The sequence below is a fragment of the Sphaerodactylus townsendi genome, linkage group LG14, assembly GCF_021028975.2.
Source record: "Sphaerodactylus townsendi isolate TG3544 linkage group LG14, MPM_Stown_v2.3, whole genome shotgun sequence".
In the NCBI taxonomy this organism is placed as follows: Eukaryota; Metazoa; Chordata; class Lepidosauria; order Squamata; family Sphaerodactylidae; genus Sphaerodactylus; species Sphaerodactylus townsendi.
The window spans coordinates 16841128-16865502 of record NC_059438.1 but is presented as its reverse complement, the minus strand read 5'-3'; the positions used below and the strand labels follow the sequence as shown (position 1 = coordinate 16865502).

The 24375-nt window shown below is 43.2% G+C and overlaps 1 protein-coding gene across 2 annotated transcripts in view; it reads right to left on the bottom strand.

The window, feature by feature from the left end:
- Positions 1-971: 971 nt before the first annotated feature.
- The window catches only part of NETO2 (neuropilin and tolloid like 2), a 39530-nt gene continuing 16126 nt past the window's right edge, over positions 972-24375 (bottom strand). Inside the window, exons 2-9 of one of the 2 annotated variants that reach the window (XM_048515887.1) lie at positions 19002-19058; positions 16847-16987; positions 14590-14838; positions 13034-13078; positions 12808-12935; positions 11342-11570; positions 7534-7647; positions 972-1786 (exon numbers count right to left, since the gene is read on the bottom strand). In XM_048515887.1, coding sequence (XP_048371844.1) covers positions 1206-1786; positions 7534-7647; positions 11342-11570; positions 12808-12935; positions 13034-13078; positions 14590-14838; positions 16847-16987; positions 19002-19058 — 1544 coding nt within the window. In that variant the 3' untranslated portion in view covers positions 972-1205. The remainder of the gene's footprint in view (positions 1787-7533; positions 7648-11341; positions 11571-12807; positions 12936-13033; positions 13079-14589; positions 14839-16846; positions 16988-19001; positions 19059-24375) is intronic. The other variant, XM_048515888.1, reaches the window with a different exon arrangement.

Genomic DNA, 24375 nt, shown 5'->3' with positions numbered 1-24375 from the left:
TTTTGATAACCACTGAACCCAGGTGTCAAAGAGTCAGTTGTCTGTATCCAGCATCTTATGGTAACAGTACTCAGACAACGCCGTCATAAGAAGTAACAAAACTAGAACACATCAGCGTATTCGGCAACGCCATGCCGAATCTACCCTTTGATTATTGTCTGTCAAAAGCCTCAGCTCCACAAGGGAACTAAATGAAATGAAGATTAAAAAGGCCGACCCACTACTAAAAAATAATCACCTTTTTTTTTCTGCAATAAACAGAACTTGAATAAGTCCTGAATATTTGTGCTGGTATAAAGGCTTCCACAGTGTTGGCATAACATCACTAAGCCCAAGCGGCAAGCATACTGCTTATTTCTTCATACAGAAATCCTCAGAGCTGAGGGTTCAGGGAGCCAATGATTTAAAATGCAGCAATATAAAGTCAGTCGGATGTGAGGGCGATCTGGCTGCGACATCTGTCACCCCATTGATCGCCAGGGTTGATTCGGCTGATCTGGCTGGCTAGGCGGGTGTCCCCTACCTCCCTCACCGCTCCATGTGCGTCCCTCCCGAAGCTGCGCGCTCGGTGGAAGAGGACGACCATCCCAGATAGAAGGAGTGTACCGTTCTTCGGTCAAGGGTATACGATAGCTGCGCTCCCCTGCTAGAACCTCCAAACAAGCTCAATATAAAGTCAGTCAAGGCAAACCAGATGTATGCCTTGTAACTCATTTGAGCCTTCACTGGCACTTACCAAAGTAACTCTAAGCTACAGTTTGATAAATGGGAAAAAATCCTGGATGTTAGACACTGGGGTGCTGGTCCCCACTTTTTATTTTTGAAGTAATGAAGGTTTTGCATTGAAAACTAAGTTCCTTCCGGGGGGGGGGGGGATTGTAACCAAAAGAATATTGTAACCAGTGACTTTTAGATTTGTGGGTTTTCTTTAAACAACAAATAGCAGATGAGTCAGGAAAAACCTGTTTTGCTTTTCAACCAAATTGGCCTTTTTTTAGGGAAGAAATTTGCTTTATGAAACACTTTCCTTTATGTATGTGTGTGTATGGGCGGGGAAGATAAATGAAGGGTTTCTTTAAAAAAGGCAAATACTCAATTTCTCCACCAAATCCCATATGATACATTTATGTACATGAAAATAATAACTTTATATATATTATATATATATAATATTTACATACACTCATCTCACTTTTGAAATGAGACTAAAAGTCCATTGACAAGGTGCCCTGAGCCGCCTCTTCTCGACCCCTCACATAGATTTCGCACGGAATCTCTTCCATCACCCTGTCTTCTATGACCTGTTCCGGGCACTCGTGACCCTGTTTGAAAGTATAACTACTTTTTTTGAAGGTGCTGTTAAAAGTCTTCATTGGCTGAGGCTGTGCAAAATCGTTGCGAAAAGGAAGTTCCATCGAACTGAGGTTGGTCCTGCTTTGCTTAACCGTAGCGGCTTGAGAGCCACAGTGGTGGTCATGAATGCACCTCGAAGCTGTCGAAGAGCGCCTCATTTTCTGGTAGTTTTCAAGTTCGTCGGACAGGTCGGCCAAGTCGGCGGAAATCTCCTTGTCTCTCAGCGAGAAGAGCTCGTAATGAGGAGGATCAAACACCTCCTGGAAGCCGGTTTTGTTGAAAGTGGTTTTGCAAGCCATCACCTTCTTCCGCGGCTGCTTGACCTGCACCAGGATTGAGATGATGAGAAGAACCAAGACGACCCCCGAAGTAATCCCAATTATTGTTCCATGGGTTTTGGTGATTTGCTCAAATAGTCCCGTCTTCTTCTTCTCTATATAGGAAAAAAAGAAAAGAGAACTTTTAACTGTCACACGAAGCACACAGTTAACACTGCCATTTACAAGAGGAAAAGGATTTAAGTATTTCTTGAGATGTACTGTCGAAGGATTTCACGGCCGGATTCAACCGGCTGTTGTGGGTTTTCCGGGCTGTGTGGCCGTGGTCTGGTAGCTCTTGTTCCAAACGTTTCACCTGCATCTGTGGCTGGCATCTTCAGAGGTATAACACAGACTTCTCTCCATGATACACCTCTGAAGATGCCAGCCACAGATGCAGGCGAAACGTTAGGAACAAGATCTACCAGACCACGGCCACACAGCCCGGAAAACCCACCACAACCAGTATTTCTTGAGAAATTTTGTAAAGAAAATTTTAAAACCCTTCCTCTTCTCCAAAGCATAGTTGTGACATTTAGTCTGATTCAAGACTGATTTTAAGCCACAGAAGGAGAAAATTCTCTCATTCGAGTGAGTGGTTATACCGTATGCTGGATGACTGGGGGGCGGGGGAACCCTCGCTTACCGCCACAGAGTATTGCCGCTAAAAAAGGTGCTTCACAAGAGGATTGCATCCAATACAAACCTATTTCAGCATAAGCTATGTTTCCTACGCATAGAATAACCCTGCTTTTCTGTAACTGCCTGCAGGTTGTACAAACACAAAGGAACAGAGTTCATTCCCTGGCAGTGGAAGAAGATCAGAAGAGATGCGTAACATGAGGTATTCGGCACATAGTGGGGCTTGATCGATCCACGAGGTCAAAGGCTTTAGAACTTGCACCAGGAGTGAGAAATCCATGATATTTCTAAAGAGCAGACAAACTCACCATGGCAACAACATACCAAGTTAGCTGTGGTACGATAACTCCCTTCCAGAAAACTGTATGGCTACACAGCAGCCCCCTCCTCAAATTTCATCAAGAATATTCTCTAGTTTAGTGGCACCTTACAGTTGATTTCACAGCGAGCACAGCCAGGCCATAAATATCTATCCCCAAATGGTGTTATGTTTTTAAAGTGGAAACCTAAGTTCTCTCTCTCCCTTAAACACATTTTAAATGCTTGATGGCTTCCACCCTACATTCTACTTAGTTTTTATTCCAATATTTGCTAGTAAAGACAAGCAGACGAACCTACTGTCTGAGATGCTGTGCTTCCCTGTGACAAACTAAAAATGTATAAGAAACCCCTAGCATCTTGCTCAACTTCACTTCCCCCTTCCCATTAAGAGAATCACATTTAAAAACTACCTCTGGATACATATGATACAAGAATGGATCAAGGGCCATTACAAACCTGCTTTGTTTTGTGGCAGGGAAGCTAAGCATGGATTAAACTTTGGCTTAGGATCCTGGTTAGCAGTGGTGGAGGGAATGGGATTGGTTAACTTGATTTTCTATGTCATTGTGGTCTTTAGCCGGCCATGTGGCACTAGCGTTATCAGCCTAAGTTAGAATGCGTTCGACCTAAGTGCTCCGCACAACCACTGGGATCAACGTGGTTTTGTACCAGCTTCGCCCCGTGTAACGGTCAAATTTCCGACTCCAGTTGGAAACTACTACTTTTTCAGGGAACCACGCTCGAACTCAGCTCGATTCCAGTAAAGTGCGGAATCTCTGGTGCCAGGAGTCCCCCATTCAGCCAATCATAGCTGAGTGTTTCGGACATGCATACAGCTGGCCAATCAAAAAACGCCACCTTCGTCCCTCCATTCCTCTGGCAGTTTTTTTTATAATGTGTGTGGGGATAGATGGAACATGGCCGTAGAACAGTAGCCAATCGGAACGGAGTGGCGAAGAGGCACAGGATGATTCCGCCCTCCGAGCTGGGATCAAACTGGTTGCAGTGGGGAACAACAATGGCTTTGTCCTAGGTTAGTACCCTTCTCAGGGAATTGGGTCAAACCTATTTTACTCGTGTGCGGAATCGCCCACAGAAGGGCGGGGAGGCTTGTAAGATGGTGGCGACTCCCACGGAAGCCCCAGTTAGCCATGAAAATGTGCCTGAGGCCTCACAGCAGCTCCAAATGGCTGCAGAGAGCCCCCAACCCTGGGGCGCAAGGTAACCCTCAAATCCCAGGCATAGACCCAAACGCTCTACAGCTTTTGGAAGCTTTCAGGGAAACCATGAGAGACAACATAGTCTCCCTGCCGGAAGAAATGGGGGTGGTGTTGCCCTCTGGATATGCTCAGCCAGAACCATCAGGCGAAGGGGGGGGGGCGAGCAAGGCATAAGATTAAAGTCCCTTGGGCAACCAAGGCAGCCAGGAAAATGGGCAAAAATAAGCCCATTGAGGCTTGATTCTTCCCCCTCCGCAAGGACCGACTCCACGGAGGAGGGCAAGTTCTTGTCGCAAGATGAGGCAGAGGAGGAAATCCAGGTGGCAGAATGATCCCTCTGATGCTTCACATTGGAAAATTTTCAATACTTGTTCAACAAGACCTTACGGCTTTAAACCTGAAATCCTCGGCCAGTGAGACAGAGTAAGACCCAGACCCATGTCCACTCATACAGGGGACCAAGAATCCTGCTCAGGGGAGAAGGACTTTTGAGCATTTTCACTTTTCTGCAGTTGCAAAAAGACACAAATAACATATTTTCTCCCAAGATGCATTTTTTTAAAAAAAACCTGGTAATGATGGTTGTGTATCTAATGTGATAAACAACCACTTTAGATCTCATTAGCCGTAAATAAAAACACTGAATAATTGAATAATTTATTAGTTTGACCTCCCAACTGAACTCCTGGCCCACAGATATATTTTGAATGTTAACACCCTGGAGCAGCATCACAGCACTGTAATTAGAGCATACGTTTCTAGCAGAACGTGCAACACAGATCAAATCCCTAGAAATGTCTCCTGCAATCACAGACCTATTTTGAGAAATATGGGTGATCAAGTGTTCTTACTATATGTTCATGTAGCGTTACCTATGAACAAGGAATATATAGTAAGAACACTTGGGTTGATTCCACACTTGAGTTATCGACCTAAGTTCGAGCTGTGTTCGACCTAAGTGCTCTGCACAACCACTGGGATCAACGTGGTTTTGTACCAGCTTCGCCCCGTGTAACGGTCAAATTTCCGACTCCAGTTGGGAACTACTACTTTTTCAGGGAACCACGCTCGAACTCAGCTCGATTCCAGTAAAGTAAGAACATAAGAACATAAGAACAAGCCAGCTGGATCAGACCAAAGTCCATCTAGTCCAGCTCTCTGCTACTCGCAGTGGCCCACCAGGTGCCTTTGGGAGCTCACATGTAGGATGTGAACGCAATGGCCTTCTGCGGCTGTTGCTCCCCCATCTTTGCGGAATCTCTGGTGCCAGGATTTTATTCAGCCAATCACAGCTGAGTGTTTCAGGCATCACGTCTAGCTGGCCAATCAAGCGCCACCTTCGTCCACTCCCATTCCTCTGGCAGTTTTTTTTATAATGTGTGTGGGGATGAAGCCCAGACATGGCCGTGGGAGCAGTATGTCCAATCGGAACGGAGCGGCGAAGAGGCACAGGATGATTCCTCCCTCCGAGCTGGTATCAAGCTGGTTGCAGTGGGGAACAACAATGGCTTCGACCTAGGTCAGTACCCTTCTCAGGGAACTGGGTCGAACCTATTTTACTCATGTGCAGAATCGCCCCAGATCACCCAAATATTCTTATATATGTTCATGTAGTGTTTCCTGTGGATGAGGAACAGGTTTTGTTTTTCAAAGAAAATGATATGAGATGTGCTACACATTTAATTTCCAGAACCCCAGTAATTACTGGTTAGGTCCACTGGTTCTTTTGCAAATGGGAGGCAAACCACAGGGAGGGGCGAAGGGGATTGTCAGGATGTGCGCTCTCCTGCCATCAGAAGGACAGAAGGCGGTGTGTGGATTCACACCTGGGCATAGGGAGGGGGGACACTGTCCTCACCTCCTTATATGTTAATAGATCTTGTCTTTTCCTTCCATTTTCCTTTGATGCTTGTAATTGTAGCTAACCAGAAGCAACCCTGGCACCTTCCCCAGTGGGAGGGGGGGGGAATGGCAGGTGGCTGAGAACTCTCGCTGCGCTGGCCTTGAGATGCTTGACTCCCAAACACCTCTCTTTCAACTGTACTATTCTCACATTCCATGGGAAACAGGGAGGGGGATTTATGGCAGGAACTCTAAGGGAATACTTCTGGAGTCAGGCAGAACTGGGTTTCTGAAAGCCAGGTACTTGCCGTTATCAATCAAGACTTCTGAGCTAATCACCAGAGTCCGCATGTTGACTTCAGTCCCAAGGCCTGACAGGTATGGAGTCCCCAGGAAACAAGGATACTGCAGCAAACAAAACGAGAGGCGTTTTTCTCCCTGCGGCAGAGGCCTAGCACTGTAGCCTAAGCGGGAGAGCTGCAGAGAGGATGAGAGAAAATCTTCTGACTGCAGGAACTTTTCTCTCTTGCCTCTCTCCGTGGGAGGCTGGTTTTCGGAGGAAGTCCCAAGATTCCCTGTTCAAATCCTCTTTTAATGTAATTACACGGAGCTTTATGCACTCAACAGTGGGTTGTATACATGCGGCTGCATGCAAGGATTCTGCAATTTACATGCTAAATAGAGGGCTGCCAGCGGACTGTGGTGGCGGGGATGAAAGTTCAGAAGAGCAAATACTGAGAGAGAGAGAGAGAGAGAGAGAGAGAGAGAGAGAGAGAGAGAGAGAGAGAGAAATCAGAAGGGAGACAGAGTTCAAACATGTTTGGATGACCAAAAAGGGATCTCTGATTAATTGAGCAACCCGTTTTAGATGTTGCTTTAATGAACGTAATCTGCCTAAAAACTGCAGATGACTCAGTGCCATCTTGGAGGGTGTGTTTCTCCTCCCTTCTCTCTCTCAGGAATGAACACTTCTTGTAAGATTGTGTTTGCTGCAAAAAAAACCACAAGCCTCGTTTACAAACAAAGCATGTTGCACAGCACCTGTTGTATTCATGTTATTTGAAGCAGCTGGTTAAATCTCACACAATGGATCAACTAAGATTTTCTAAACCAGTGACCACTCTACTCATTCCCCTTTCTCCTCATTGAGACCAGTTTAAAACGATCTCTGTTCTGAACAAGCGGCTCTTCCGAAAATCGCAGGTCCCACTATGCCATTCTAAATCTGTAAGGTCTAGGAGGGATAACATCTCTCGAAGATGAACAATTTAATGATAGCAAGACAGATTCACGGACTATATTTGCTTTGATTAATAGAAGGTTACAGGATGACACTTGCCCTACCTCAGGCACTGAGAGTTAACAGCTGCAGATGAGAATCACAAAAAGATTTGATAGTACTTCATTTGGAAACACACAAGATGGCACTACTAGATTATAGCAATTTTCTCCACATAGCAGCTTAAAGATGGGGGAAATCATGCAAGTTCAGGAAGAAAAGATCATTCTGGGTGGTTACAAGGAGAACATTGGTGAATAAAATAAGACATTCAAAAGGGAAATGTCCCATAAATGCCCTAGCTGGTCTTATTCTAAAACAGTCTTTTAAATTCAGACGCGACTATGTTCTAAAAGCTTCCTATTAACAGTACCAACCACCTCCTTCTGTTTACTTTTGCACTGTGGAAGGTGGGACAAAGCATTGACTTTGCTTTTTAAGGATGGGTAGACGGGTGCTGGAGAAAGCATATTGTTTGGGGCTCTGGAACGCTGATAAGAACAACTGTCCTCAGGCACAAACAAGCGACAGTTTTGACTAAATGCTGGACTGGAATTACCTCTGCAGTGATTTTCATCCCAAGGATATGCACAGTTTTGAATGCCATTGCAGACTAGAGAATTATTGATGCACATGTTGCTATGGCAAAAAAAGGTACTGCCTGAGCAGGGAGCTGAAAGGAAGAGAGAGAGAAAAAGCAAGTGTTACGATTAGCCCAAACTTTTTGAAATGCACCTTCACTATGAAATTACTCCATACTTTGATTTTTTATTAAAGTAAGTCTAAAGAAGATTGATGAATGCTACGTTTGGGCATACTAAGAGTACCTCCTACATCTATGGCTTCATGTATAAACAATAAACATTAATATTACATCATGGTGGTACTGATTTTTCCTACTTATGGTCTTCTGGCTGCTTTTTCTTCTGAGGATTGTTTACAGTAAATTAAACAAGCAGTAATATAGCTATACTTTGACCTTGGTAGTCCCAGGATAGCGCAATCTAGTCAGATCTAAGAAGCTAGGCAGGGTTGGCCCTGGCAAGTATTTGGACGGGAGACCTCCGAGGAAGACCATGGTTGTTATGCAGAGGCAGGCAATGACAAACCACCTCTGAATGTCTCTTGCCTTGAAAACTCAAGGCGTGGCCATAAGTCAGCTGTGACTTGATGGCAAAAAACAAATAAATGATGTACTCTTCTCCAGAAGACTAATTAATTGCATAGCTGGACAAGACTTTTAGTTAGGTCACATGTTCTTTAAATTACTTCAATATATATATTATGTATATGCTATAATACAGATATAAATTACTATGATATATATTATATACTATAATACCTATAAATTGTTAAATATAATATCCATCTCTTTGATTATCTATAGTTGTGCTATATAGCGCAACGATAGATAAGAACATAAGAAAGAGCCTGCTGGATCAGACCAGAGTCCATCTAGTCCAGAACTCTGATACTCGCAGTGGCCCACCAGGTGCCTTTGGGAGCTCACATGCAGGATGTGAAAGCAATGGCCTTCTGCGGCTGTTGCTCCTGAGCACCTGGACTGTTAAGGCATTTGCAGTCAGTCCAGATAATCAGTCCAGATAATCAGATACTTAGGGGCCACCAATCTATTGGAGAATATATTATTTCTACAGCACCTTTTTACTGCATATCCTCCAAGTGGCTCACAGTGAAGTATGCGATTCTCCCTTCCCCATTTTATCCTCACAACAATTCTGTGAAGTAGAGGAACAGGGGAAATCAGCTGGCCCACAGTGGTGGTGAACTCCTCCTTTCTGACAGTTTTCAAGAGTCAGCTGGACGAACAGTTGTCAGGGATCATCTAGGCTGATCCTGCATTGAGCAGGGGGTTGGACTAGATGGCCTGTATGACCCCTTCCAGTTCTATGACTCTAAGGCACAGGTGTCAAACTCGCGGCCCTCCAGATGTTATGGACTACAGTTCCCATCATCCCCTGCCAGCATGAAGCATGTAGTCCATAACATGGGCAGGGGATGATGGGAACTGTAGTCCATAACATCTGGAGGGTTGCAAGTTTGACACCTATGCTCTAAGGCAGTGATGGCGAACCTTTTCGAGACCGAGTGCCCAAATTGCAACCCAAAACCCACTTATTTATCGCAAAGTGCCAACACGGTGATTTAACCTGAATACTGAGATTTTAGTTTAGAAAAAACAGTTGGCTCCGAGGCGTGCGTTACTCGGGAGTAAGCTTGGTGGTAGTCGGTGGGTTTGCTTTGAAGCAACTGTGCAACTCTTCCAACGGGTGGATCACAACCCTAGGAAGGTTTACTCAGAAGCAAGTCCCATTGCCAGCAACCAAACTTACTCCCAAATAAAGGATCACGCTTTAGTTCTTCACATGAAAATCAGTGGGGTTTAACAGTGCTTAACAGGGTTACCTACACTGCTTCCCAAAACTAGGTCTTAGATTTAATGCTAATAATTGAGCCCAGTGGCCCAGGCCAGCCTAGATGTGGTGGGGGGGGGGGGCGACTCTGTTTGCACGTGCCCACAGAGTGGGCTCTGAGTGCCACCTCTGGCACCCGTGCCATAGGTTCGCCACCACTGCTCTAAGGACACCCAGAGAGCTTCACAGAAGAGTAGCCATTTCAACCTAGGTCTCTCAAATCCTAGTCTAATCACCACACCACAAGGGATCTATTTGTATTCAAAGAAAAAGCAGCCTGACTTTTAATTAAATGTCTTGCTACTTCCACCCGTTTGTAACAACGAAACTTCATTTTGAAAAAGCTGAGAATTTAGAGGTACGAGTTTATTCAGAGACAGCTTGCAGTGGAGCTTAGATCAAAATGGTCAATTATCATTTCTGAGCCTCCCGGTTTTAATCGCCTGACCTATTAAAAAGAAACCCACTTTCCTTTTTATAGTTTCCATACATAGAAACCCAGTTTCCATAGCTTTTAAGTCTCATCCATGACACGGGCTCCAGTGCTGCCCCAACTTTCAAAAGGCAGACGATAAAAGTTTTGTTGCACGCAGGGTACACAACACCACAGTTGTGTATATAGCCAAGCAAGGCGCTGCAAGTAACAGCCGTATCTCTCCATCTCTATAATTTTCTCCTGACGAATCTCATTCTGGGCAAGAAAAGCCTTTGACCCCCCAAATCATGACCCAACATTTCACACAGTCTGAAATTGCACTAGAACCTTATGCTAAAACTGCCTAGATTTAGAACAGATGCAGTGGCTGTGAGCATATGTCATCCAACATCTCTGTTCCAAGGGGTAAACTGAAAAATGTTCTGATTCAACCACAGGTTATGCAACAGATCTGATCTGCTGATAAGTTTAAGACTCAGAAGTGTGGGCGAGATACGGCCCACAATGCTGCGGGGGTGTCCTTCTCACCCACTTTCCCAGTAGAGGAGTAGAAGAAGAGTTTGGATTTATCTCCTGCCTTTCCCTTCCTCTCTCCACATTAGACACCTTGTGAGGTCGGTGAGGTTGAGAGAGTTCTGAGAGAACTGTGACTAGCCCAAGATCACCCAGCAGGAGCGGAGGAGTGGGGAAACAAATCCGGTTCACCAGATAAGAGTCTGCCGCTCATGTGGAGGAGTGGGGAATCAAACCTAGTCCTCCAGATTAGAGTCCATGTGCTCTTCGCTACTACACCACGCTGGCAGAAACTGTAACCCCCCCCCCCCCAAATGAATAGTAATAAGACTAAGTGGGAAAAACCTTTTGGGGTGTCCAGCCGCTGATATGGTGCCCCCTTACTGCTCTGTGCTTAGGTGCTGTTACATCAAAGTCCCCTCATACTGAGGGACCCGCCATCCCCTTTTTTTGAGGGGTAGGTTTTAAATGGGGGTTTCTGGACGCCTCTTGTTTATTTATGTATTACTTATGTATTAATTGTTATTCGCTGTTTTATGAGTTTTAGGTTGCTTATTGATGGATATGAGATGGAGCCTATATGTTTATATGTATTTATATTCTTGTGTGTGAATTGCTCCTGTTTGATGTTGCACTGTGTTGTTCACCGCCCGGAGCCCTCCGGGGATCAGGCGGTATAAAAATCGAATAAATAAATAAATAGATAAATAGATAAATCAATCAATAAATCAGTAAATGTACGTTTCCCCTGTATTACAGCCAATAGTAGCTTGGGGGAGTCCACTTCTGTCAAGGAAAAGGCAAGGGGGGAGAAGAGTATCCATCCCTCGACCACCTTGATCCTAACCTGCTTCTTGCCCTGCTGCGACTGCTTCTAATATTGAAGGAAATATCAACAGAATTGGAACCCACAGACCATGTTGTTTAGGCCTGCATAATACGTCTTGTCTGGTTTCTAAGCAGAATTTCAGCCATGTACTTACGATCCACAAACGATGTGAAAAGCATTCTGAACCTGCTTAGCCTACTGCCTTCGTCTGCCCACATTCGCACAACCCCGGTTCCAGTTTGAAGCATCACATCGTTGGCCACGGTGCTGCAGAACTTTGCCTTCAAGTTTTCAATAGAGCTGCTTCCGTCATACACGGCCACAAAGTTTCTCTTGCACTCATTTGAATGCTCCATTTGGTAGTCCAGGAACCTCAAATAAATCTGTTTGCCAGAAGAAGAAAACAAAAAACCTTTTTAAAAGTGTAACAGTAAGTTGTATAAAGGCAAAGAATCAGAGGTGGGATCCAGCAAGTTCTCACAGGTTCCCGAGAGTAGGTTACTAATTATTTGTGTGTGCCGAGAGGGGGTTACTAATTGGTGATTTTGCCATGTGATTTTTGCCTTAGTCACGCCCCTCCTCTCAGCAGTAGCACGCAGAACTTGAAGCAGTCTAGCAGGAGGTGCACTGGCGTGCGTGGCAGCCTGCGCCTGCGTGCATTCGTTTCCCGCCCAAGGACCGGCGCAGCGGCTGCGTCCTTGCCACAGCCCCACCCAGGAATGCCCCGCCCCCGGAATGCCCGGCCACGCCCCTGTCGTGCCCCGCCCAGCCCCATTGGTGCTACGCCACAGTTTGAATCCCACCACCATGGGAACCTGTTACTAAAATTTTTGGATCCCACCACTGCAAAGAATGCAGCAATCAACATTCTGACTTGCAACGTGAAAGAGTACACTGTGAAAACATTAAGAGTACACTGTGAAAAGAATAGCTAGCAATGGTCATGCTTCTTGTCTTATCTCAAATTGGGGGAGGGGAGATATCAGACATTAATTCTATCACTGATGTCCACATAAGGCTAAGCCAGCCATCTCCAGCATGGGGTAATCATTACGAGCGATGAACTCTAATCCGGAGAACCAGGTTTGATTCCCTGCTTCTCCACAAGAAGCCCGTGGGGTGCTCCAGGGCTAGCCACAGTTCTCTATGAAAGTGGGGCATAAAACCCCACTGTTCTTCAGGCAACACGCACATCCCTGTGATTTAGTCGGACGGCTTGGGGATGTCTAGCCATATCCCCACAAATGGAAAGATCCATACAAGACTTTTGTGACTAGAGAACAGTATTGTTCTGCATTCGCCCCTCATATTTTACGGAGCTAATGAGAGCTTGGAGGGGGGAAAAATACAGACTTCAGATCCAATCTGGAAAGACCCTTTCAAAAACATAGCTAATAACTTTTAAACAACTGAAAGGCTATGGGGTCATTAAAAAAGGCAGCACAGTTATTGCGCACTTGACACCTTCTATAAACCAACATCTATCATGAGTTCTCTCAACCCACAGCAGGTAATGAATTTCAGCAAACAGGACATACTACACAAATCATTACTAATGACCATTCTCCACTACTAATAAGCTGCAAGCCCATTACAGATGGAGTGGTTCACCAGACTCACCTTGGCATTTGGAGTAGCCTTAATTGTCCATATGCAGTCAACTGCCTGTCCAGGCTTTGTTTTCTCTTCCTGTTCTACTTGACTGGAACGTACTATCCCATCAGCTCCAGAGAGCTCAAACTGGCAGTCTACAGAGAACAAGATAAGGCAGGAGGGTGAAAAACTGATTTGGAAGCGTGGTTTAAAACTTCAGCATACAAAAGAGATTAGTAATGCAATACCAGACCTGGGATTGGATTTAAAATGCCTCCCAGGTAAGTAAACTCAGGATCTGTAGAAGGGGAGAAAAGGAAAACGAATTATAAGGGCTAAGAAACTTGAAGTCACTTCAAGGTTTAAAATGGACACGCAAAGTACAAAATGGCTGATTACGGGTGGGGGAATTTACCTCCATTCTGACCCACCAAGGCATCAGGTGTGTGCCTTAAGTTATCTTGCTTTTCGTGGGGAAAACCAAGAGCAAGAGCAGCAGGTGCACGGCAACTCCCTTGTAAGTTGCTACAAGGAAGTTTGCCATGGGCCCCATTTGTTTCCTGCAGGTGGCAACTTTCTTGTACATAAGTAGAAGAAAGTTTGCCATGCCAGGGTTCAGTTGCTAGCGCATCGCAGAGGGTTCCTGTGCAGTGGTGGGATCCAAAAAATTTAGTGACAGGTTCCCATGGCGGTGGGATTCAAACTGTGGCATAGTGCCAATGGAGCTGGGTGGGGCACGATGGGGGTGTGGCCGGGCATTCTGGGGCGGGACATTCCGGGGCGGGGCTGCGGCAAGGACACAGCCACTGTACCAGTCTTTGGGCGGGAAACAAATGCACGCAGGCGCAGGCTGCCACGCATGCCGGGACACCTCCTGCTAGACTGCTTCAAGTTCCTCACGCTACTGCTGAGAGGAGGGGCACAACAAAAGCAAAAATCACGTGGCAAAATCACCATTTAGTAACCCCCTCTTGGCACACACAAATAATTAGTAACCTACTCTTGGGAACCTGTGAGAACCTGCTGGATCCCACCTCTGTTCCTGTGTAATCAGCCCATAAGTGCTACAAAACAGAGTACTGCAGTTAAGTAGAGGAAAGACAAGATTCTTATCACTAATGAACAGATTTTATCTAGGTAAGAATTTGACTGTGAAGTTGGCCAACGCTTTACCAAGCAACTCCAATCTTATTTGGGCAAGTAGCTCCTATGTCCATATTTCCTATGAAATACAACCAGATTGTATCAGCCTGATTCTGTTTATTTATTTAGAAAATTTCCATGCCACCTCTCCAGAGAATCTGCTTGAGGCGTCTTTGAAAACAAAACATAATAAAAACATAAAGACCTGTAAATTAACAATGAAAAGCCCAGCCAGATCATAAAAACAGCACAAAACAAGTCTCATCAGGCCAGAATCAGACAATAAAAAAGGTTAAAAGATAATTCCCATAATTAAAAGTTTGGGTATAAATCATCTTTTTGGCCTGGTGCCCAAAGAGAGTTAAGATAGGTACTAGGTGAATCTCAAATGGAAGGGCATCCCACTGTTCAATCTGTAACCTTGGTTTGTGATTTCTGCTTATGACACAGAAAACCAAATTCCCAGATTTTAGTGCAATCAGAAGCAGTATGAAATAAAATATAATATTTTACTTTGGGGTCTGTATGTGGCTCTTAGAGCAGCAAGAATAAACATCTGTAAGCAGAATTTACCAGGAAGGCTTTAATTTGACCAACACTGACAAGTTCAACAAATTCATTCTGGACTTAATCAGGAGGGAGGGAGAGAAAGAAGAACATTTTTACCTGGTATAAATGAATATTTTGCTTTAAATCCCCCTCCTTCTATCTCTTCATCTGATGTAAACTTTATCCACATAAACCTCCCTGTAGATCTAATTAGGGCAGGACTTTTTGGACCACAGTAGCGATCAATAAGTGGGGAGAAGCCAAAAGGTCCATCGCGAACCTCCAGGTGATCAAATCGACATTCGAACGAAGGCTCTATATAGTACGGTTCATCAAACGTCAGTTCTATCCTTTGGCGTGGGGCAGCTGTAACACAAGTAGAATCAACCCAGGTCAATACAGCATTCAGCAACAACAAATAAAAGCAGTTTCTGGAAAGATATGACATTTTACGCTTCTCAGAATAAGTTCGGAGCTAATTAATACTGCAGTAATACAAGCTCTTCACTGAGCTTAAATGTTATACAGAATATGCACCAAAATGGCACATATGTTACATACTCCTGAGGGCCATATGCTTCTCTTCCTTGGAACTGATTTGTAAGTCACAGAATTATTTCACCCAGAAAAGCTTTGGTTCGACAAATATTTCATAATTTCAATACTATGGAAGACTCTCTTCTAGTGAAAACAACAAAAAGTTAAGTACTATGGTTAATGGCTACTGAGAAACTGATCCTTAATTAACTAGTCAAGTTGTGGTTTAAAGCCATTAAAGGAGGAAGTGTGGTAGCGAAGTATATGGAGATTCACCTCTAGATAAATCCCTATTCATAACTACTATCTACACATGTCCCCTACCCATAAGAGGAACATATGTTCTACAACACAACAATAACGAACTATGAAACTGACTTCCAAAAAACAATAAGATGAAAGACCAGCACTATGAAGCGAAAGCGGAGTTTCACAGATATTAACAAACATCGAAAGGCCTCAGTGGCGGGAATATCTACCTAGCATGGCCAAAAAACATTGCCAAACATATCCTAAAATCCCATAGGCCTTTTGAAACTAATGTCAGGGTTTATGGTGTTCAGGGTTAGCAAATGTATATTTATGGTGTTCAGGGTTAGCAAATGTCATAATTTTTATCGGCTGCAAGGGAATCAATGCCTGTGTTCCATCCTTGGGCACACAGCCGAAAAGAGTCAGTCAAGTGGGGTGCTGTGTGGTTTCCGGTCTGTATGGCCGTGTTCTAGCAGCATTCTCTCCTGACGTTTCGCCTGCATCTGTGGCTGGCATCTTCAGAGGATCTGATGGTAGGAATGGAAAGCAAGTGGAGTATATATACTGTGAGGTCAAAAGGTGCAGCCATCTGAATAGAAGTATCCTGGTCTTTGTTCCCTTTGCTTGCTATTGTCTATAGTTGTCCTGTGTTTGTGTGGAGCTGATTAGTCACTGTCTTGATTCTAGAGTTTTTCAACACTGGCAGCCAAATTCTGTTCATTTTAATGGTTTCTTCCTTCCTGTTGAAATTGTCCATGTGCTTGTGAATTTCAATGGCTTCTCTGTGTAGTCTGACATAGTGGTTGTCAGAGTGGTCCAGAATTTCTGTGTTTTCAAATAATATTTTGTGTCCAGGTTGGTTTATCATGTGTTCTGCTAATAGCTGATTTTTCTGGCTGAAATAGTCTGCAGTGCCTTTCGGTGTTCTTTGATTAGTAATGCAAGGTGCTGCGTTGGGTGGTTCCCATGCCCAGACTTTGTCCACAGCTACATGGTATCACGGTGGAGCTCACGCAGTAGCTAGAGGATCCCTCTTATCCTTTGCTGAACGTAGCATTTGTTGAATTTTCTTGGTGGGTCTGTAGATTGTCTGCAGGTTATGTTTCTTCATCAGTTTTCCTATGTGGTCAGTGGTTCCCTTGATGTATGGTAAGAACACTTTCCCTCTAGATGGCTCTTTATCTTTGTTCTTGGTCTTGCAGCTCTTCTGATGTCTGTAGTAGTGTAACCATTAGCCTGTAGAGCCCAGTTTAGATGATTCAATTCATCTTGAAGGAGGTGGGGTTCACAGATTCTGTTTGCGTGATCTACCAAAGTTTTTATGGTGCTCAAGATGCCAGCCACAGATGCAGGTGAAACGTCAGGAGAGAATGCTGCTAGAACACAGCCATACAGCCCGGAAACCACACAGCACCCCGGTGATTCCGGCCATGAAAGTCTTCGACAATACAGTCAGTCAAGTGTTTGCCAATGTTGTCTCAAGTGTGTTTTATTCAGGCGCAGCAATACCCTGCTTAAAATGTAAAATCTGGTCTAGCCATATTCTCAGCAATGAAAGTATCAATATACATAAAGATGCCAATACCTTCTAAAATATAGACACACTCCTGATTGGGTGGATACAAATTAGGGAAGTTGGGGGATGCGAAATGGCCTCCGTTGCTTGTTCGTACCCAATCACTGCACTGGGTAGATGCCATGCGGTTACCTCCAATATTTTGCCCACCTTTTTGAAGAAAACACAAACACACAATTACTTATTTTTCCTGGAAACATAAATCACTAATAGCAGCCCTGGTGAGTCCTGATACTATTAGTCTATTGAGAAAAAAAGCTGTTTGTTGACAGGGGTAAGAGTTGCATAAATCTAATTGTTCTAAGGTAGGGAAAAAACAGACAAAAATAATCACTGCAACAACAAATTTTATTTTATTTATTATGTTTATAACCCATCCGATTCCTGGCCGAAGTCAGGTTCAGACTTCAGTATGGCTGCACAATCATAGCCTTTGTTGCGTGTAAAGCCCTCACACATAGTCAAATTCACCTGAAAGGGGATAACTGTAAGGGAGCGATACGAAGAATTTGAAAAAGCTGTCGTGATGGTAATAGATCCCTATTCATCTCAAAAGGGAAAATTGCAAGTCCTAAGATAAGTTGGACTGTGTGGGAGATGACGAGAAGAAAGTCTGTTAACCATTCTGTCCCTTGAACTTGTATTAATAATAATTAAGTGCTGTTAAGTCACATTCAACTGATGGCAGACCTTTATAGGGTTTTTAAGGCAAGACATGAGCAGAGGTAGTTTGCCATTGTTTCCTTCTACCCAGAAACCCCTGTTCTTTCTAGGTAGTCTCCAAACTCTGGCAAGCTTTCTAGGTCTCCAAACTCTGGCAAACTTGAACCTAGACTGGACTATTCAGACTGCTTTTGAAGAAGGGAACCATCTTTCCCCCCTTTTAATTTGTTGATAAAGGTGGGGGGGGGAGGGGAGAGAAGAGGCTGGTTAGCAAAATACAGCTTGAATTAAAGGGTTAAATTCAATTTCTTCTCTTCACATGGCCCTGATTAGAATAGGGGCTGCGTGCAGTTGCATTTGTCTTTTTACAGTCAAATTAAGAGCCTCCCTTTACAAGATGGCTAACTAGCCCCGAGTTGACTAGCTCAGGCTAGACATATCTTGTCAGACTTTGGTATTTGGATGGGAGACAACCAAGGAAGTCTGGGATTGCTATACAGAGGCAAGGAATGACAAATTACCTCTGGATATCTCTTGCCTCGAAAACCTTATGAACCACCATAAGTCGGCTGTGATTTGATGGCAAAAAAAGAGGCTCTAAGGCAGGTTATTTGAGATACTGGTTACTTGTTTTTTTTTAAGTATTCACTAAACTCCCCCCCCCCCCAACTGCTGCTCTTTCATGGCTGGGATAAGAGTTCCAGGAGAACAGGAAATTGTCTTGATAATGAGGAAAATGTTGTAGGGGTTCCGCCCTTGAAGATTTTGGACCAGTGCAGAACTTCTCGAAGATATACTGGGTTCTTAATAAATGTCTAGGTTCCTCTAATCTCCCAGCCTTCATAGAAAAGCTATGAATATTAGAATTTATCTAGGTCTTTTTTTCCTCCATGCATCACTGCCTTGGAAGGAAGAATGAGAACTGAACCCCAATTTGTTCTTCCTCTCAGGCTCTCCAAAACAAGAGATTTAAAATAAGTTGGGGGTGGGGTGGGGGCAGAGGAGAAGAGACACACATCCAATTCACAGACACATCATTTGTTGTAAACTGCCACAAGCCCAAAGGGGCGGGGGGCGCTATAGAAACTTAATAAAGTAATAAATAAATACAGCATGTTCAGTGCAAATTTATTCTCAAGCAAGCAAACCAAAAATCAGGAATGACGTTTTCGTGAAGGCCTCCTACTCACAGAGCAATTAACACATATTATTGGGCTGTGAAAAAAACCCAATTAGCACAGCCTTTTAATGTCAACATTATTAACATATATGTTGAACAGAGACAGCTATTTCTTCATTCAGTGTATATTATCTCAGAATATGTTATCAGCTTGTTAGCTAGATTTTTAAATTTTAAGCGCTTTAAGTATTCTACATTTTTTTCCATAAAAGAGCAACTTTTCACATTTATTTGCTTGACAGAAAAAAAAATCCCCAACTTCAAATGTTTAAATGAACAAACATGAATTGTGTTTCCTCCAAAGAGTTCCTTATACTGTACCTTGAGTCTTCTGGGCCAGAGCAATACCTTCCACCACCAGTACAGTTATTAAGAACACTAGTGAGAAAAAAGGAACAAGATATAGATGTATAAATGCAGCTAAAGTCATGAGTCTCCACTTCTTATATTTCTGCCCAATCTGTACTCAGGAATGGCCTAAGGCAGTGTTTTAACCTCATAACCATCCACCCTCTGAGGCAAATGAGAAGATCTGCCTTTTTATCTGGAAGAAGCAATCTGTACCATAGTTAACTCTTCAAACAAAAAAACACCCCATAATTAAAGACAAGATGGCTTTATGATCCCAACATAATGGGCACGTAACTGCACATTCCTCTTGCTACTGCACTAATGTATATTAAGATTCTCTCTCCGCTCCCCACATTTTTTGTGATAGAATAATTTAGTGTAGTTTAACTTAATTTTATTAAGAAATTATTCCAGTACAAAATAAATTTGTTACAAGAGTACTTCATAATTTGGTTATCATCTATCCATAAAAGGATTATATCTATCTATAAAAAGGAATAATGTCGGCCCTTATATTGGGTTTAAAAAGAATCAAATAGTTTCCGTTTTATTAAAAAATGTTATTCAGTTTCCTGCCAGTTACAACTCAATTAGTTTAGTTATATCTGGCAGCATTGAAACAGACCATATGATGTCTATTTCTGTTGGAAAGTCTGGTGTTTTCCATCTTTCTTCAGTCCCTACTTGAGTCATCATCATTATACTTAAAATCAATTTAACATCATCTTCAGCTATGACATATTTCAGACAGTTCAGTAACAAAATCATGCTAGCTTTATCCCATTTATCTAAACCAGTTTAACTGCAGGGCACAAAAGGCACCTGCAATTTATAAAATCTTCATTTAGACTGCCACGTTTCCAATAAGGAAGGTTAGAATAATATACTTTATTAAATCTGGAAGGTGTCAAGTATCTATGCAAGACCTTCAGTGAAGCTTTTCATATTTGATGATATGAAGTCCTTATTATATATCACCGTTTATGTTCTTGCATTATTCCAAGAACCCGATCCAACTGCATTTGAAGCTTCACAAGTGGCAATTATGAATTGTTTGCAGACAGTGCAGTATGTCCCTTAAGAGGGCTTTAGATTGCTTCTAAAGAATACAGTGACTTGAAATAATAATTCATAAGATGAAGATGTTGGCTTGTAACTGATTCAAAATGTGTCTTTGGTGGATTCCGCATGGGCCTTTTCAAAAACAGCAGTATGAAAACGGTGTAAACCCTTTTACACCCTTTTACACCATTTTCACACTGCTGTTTTTGGCCTATGTGGAATCTGCCTTAAGTTCTCTAGAGGTTAAATCAGGACTTCAACATCTTTCAGCCCATAGTCAACCTGAGCCTGGATCATCCAACATGTCCATTTTCTAGATATCACTGTACTATTATACGATGGACACATAAGCATCAGCTTATGCCAAAACCCCACCAACTGCTACATATGTCAACATGCATCCAGTTACCACCCTGAGCATACCACACAATGCCTTGCTCACAGCTAAGTCCTGTATTGCAGCTGTATTTGCTCTAATTCCTTGGACAGAATCTCATACCAGAAGGATTTACAGCAGATCAGCAAAGCCAGACTGGTATCCAGAAACAGTTTACCACAAGACAGATTAGAAAAAGAGAACAGAACACCACTTACTATCAGCCTTCCCCTGCTCAAACCAGATAATTATCCAAATAATCTACATCCTTCCCAAGATAATGATTATTACTCTCACCCAATGAGCCACTCAACAGAGACATAAACTCAGAGATCAGACCCTGTAACAAAACAAGATTCCTCAACCTTTATGCCTATATACACACTCTGGCAATACTGTTAACAGGAATTACCAACATCAGCTGCACCATCTTTACCCACTTGCTTATCCTCTAACGCACAGGTGTCAAATTCGTGGCCCTCCAGATGTTCATGAACTACAATTCCCATCAGCCCTTGCCAATATAGCCAATGCTCATATTGGGAGGGACTGATGGGGATTGTAGTTCATGAACATCTGGAGGGCTGTGAATTTGACACCCCTGAGAAATGCGATGAATGCCATCTTATATCAACAATGCCCATCTCTCTGCATAGGATAAACAGGTGAGTTCCTATGCAAAACAATGAACACATATCTGGCATTTAAAATGACAATATTCAGAAACCAACGGGCAAACATTTATGTCTCCCAGACAAATTGTGGCTGGATTGGAAGTTATCCTTCAGAAAATATTTCAAAGGGGGACTCCAGGTTCCCCTCCGGAATTCGTTAAGAGGTTAAGACCTCCCCCCTGCCCGGATAAACAGGGGCTTGGGGCTTCTTTGCCACTATGATTGATACTGGCAAAACCTGGGACTCCTCCACCATCACTAGTGTTAGCTAGTTTACCAAAACCAATGAATGGTCTCTGTAGTTACTATATTAGATTTTATTTTTACTAATTATGTTTCATATCGTACTTCTTGCATTTCATGCCCCCTAGAGCCTGTTATTTATCTTCTCATACCTCCTTATGTAAAATGTCTGCATAGTGAGAACGTACTTGTTTCAGTTGAAGAAGTGAGCTCTAGTCCATGAAAGTTTAAACTGGAATAACAATGTGCTAGTTTTTAAAGTGTGACAAGGCTTCTGTGTCATTACTAATTGTCTGTACCCATGCCATTTAATTAAAAGAATTCTAAATGGCTGTGATCAAAGAGAAGAAAAATCGATCAATAATTTCTATACGCAGTAATAAATCTCCATTAATCTATCAGTAGCCGATGATCAGTTCACTCTAGAATCACCTGTAATCCATCATATAATCCATTTCAATCAAACAGTTAAAAGCAATTGTCCTTTTATGGACAAAAAGGTTGTGATTTGTTTCTACCTTTTGCAATAAATTTAATACTTTGAAATGTTGAATAATTTCAGCATTTTTTAGTTTCTGTTCCAAAGTTTCTCAGTCATAGTGAGCATAAATCTTTCAGGAAACGGCAGAATCTCTGAGCTCTCCTTTTGAAAGCTGTGATTTTCCCCCTCCCAGTTTATCATTCCCTGTATCTGCGACTTCTGCTGTCTTGAAGTAGTTCAAACAAGACTTCCCTCCATCATACATACATCCTCTGTGCAAAAACCAAACTCCTGTCAGAGATCCTGTTCATTTTATCTCCCAGTGTGATCACTTAGAGAAGGAACGGACAGAGAGAACCAAACACTTGTAGTCTTGGATGATGAAGTGGGCAGGTGGGGGAGACCAGAAATTTCCATGAGTTCCCCCCCCCCCCCACTGAAACAAAAGCAAGCAGCAGAGTACGCAAGTAATAGAAGAGCTGAAAACACTGGATGAGAATTCTAGCAAACTCTCATTTTGCTTTCTCCTCAGCTTTTTGCACCACAGAGTTCATGTTTCATTCAAGATGTGACTTTGTACAGAGACTTCGTTCGACACTGTACTGGACACATGTCCTTTTGACCATTAAGAAGTAGGATTCACTATGTCTGGCAATGCTCTAGAACCTATTTTTAAATGCCAAATAAAGGTTGTTGTTGTAAAGTAGGCTTCACCATTACGAAATAAGAGCCAACAGGATAAAGGTTTCCAGATGCTAAAAACTGTGACAAGGGCATCCGTTGTGACACTCCACAGCTCTTCAAAAGGGGTCTAACACTAGGCTAAGGATCCGAACTGCTGCAGTTTCTGGCCTAAACCAGCATTACTCACCAGGCAGGTCCAGATGAGTAATTAAGCACCGATTCAGTACTAGTATTGCTTGACAAAGCTCATTTTTGTATATAGAGAGCCAGGGTGGTGTAGTGGTTCAGAGCAGGTGCACTCTAATCTGGAGAACTGGGATTGATTCCCCACTCTGACACTTGAGCTGTGGAGACTTATCTGGGGAACCAGATTAGCTTGTGCACTCCAACACATGCCAACTGAGTGACCTTGGGCTAGTCACATTTCTTCAGAGCTCTCTCAGCCCCGCCTACCTCACAGGGTGTTTGTTGGGGGGGGGAGGGAAAGGAGTTTGTAAGCCCCTTGACCCCCCTTACTGGAGAGAAAGGGGGGATATAAATCCAAACTCTTCTTCTTCATTATCTAAATTGGCTCTAAATTTCCTTTGAGAAATTTCTCAATATATTCATCATGATTTATAGTGTATCAATGGCTTGTTGTAAGATTCCTGAAAACTGCCTGAACCAAAATCACTGTACTTCCAGCTCAATGCAAAATTCATCATATTTGTGCCAGGGGAAAAATATGAAATGACAGTCAAATAACAGGTGACTTATACTGGGTCTTTGGCAAAAAGAATCTTTGAATAAACCTTTTATATCTCAAGATTTTAAAGCCTTAACACCAGTGTGTGATTTTGTTGGTGTTACCACCTTCCTTCTAAAACCCAAGCAGGCAACGGCCCAATTCCCAGGCCCCAAATGCCACACTGAACAGGTGACGAAGGAAGAGGCTGTCGAAATGACTGCAAAGCTGCTGTTATACCAGCATTTCACATCTAACCCAGTACTATAGTAGTTGTAAAGTAGGATTCACCATAAAATGTTCAGGAATCAAAGAAAGGGAACTTAGATCTGAGCAAAATGCAGTTAGTTGCTAGGGCACCAGCAGCAATTCCTCAGCAATGCAAGTTCTCTTGCTTATCAATGGGAACTGTGTAACAGCCAGTCAAAATGCCAAATCTGGAAACAATGGGCATCACCGTCTGTCCCAAATATCCGTTTCCCTTGAGCTTTTGGTGAGCTGCAGGCTAAGCAGCAACTGAAACTGTGAGGATGTGTTTCTGGTTAACAGTCTGAGCTTCTATTTGCTTCTCGAACTCTAACCTTGGTCCCTAGAAAGAGGCCACAAGGCAAACCTGTATTAATCAATACATTCTAAGGGGGCAGCATACCCTCTCCTTAATGACTCTGGGCTAGGCTAATTTTGTCAGATCTTGGAAGTTAAGCAGGATCAACCCTGGATAGCATCTGAATGGGAGATCCAGAATGGGAAGTCCAGGGTAGCTATGCAGAGGCAGGGAATGGCAAACCACATCTGAAAGTCTTTTGCCTTGAAGAGGACTTTGGATGTATACCCCACCTTTCTCTCGTGTAAGGAGACTCAAGGCGGCTTATAAAGTCCTTTTCACTTCCTCTCCCCACAACAGACACTTTGTGAGGTAGGTGGGGCTGAGAGAGTTCAGAGAGAACTGTGACTAGCCCAAGGTCACCCAAGAGGAACGTAGGAGTGCAGAAACACATCTGGTTCACCAGATAAGCCCCTACCACTCAGGTGGAGGAGTGGGGAATCAAACCCAGTTCTCCAGATTAGAGTCCATTGCTCTTAACCACTACACCACACTG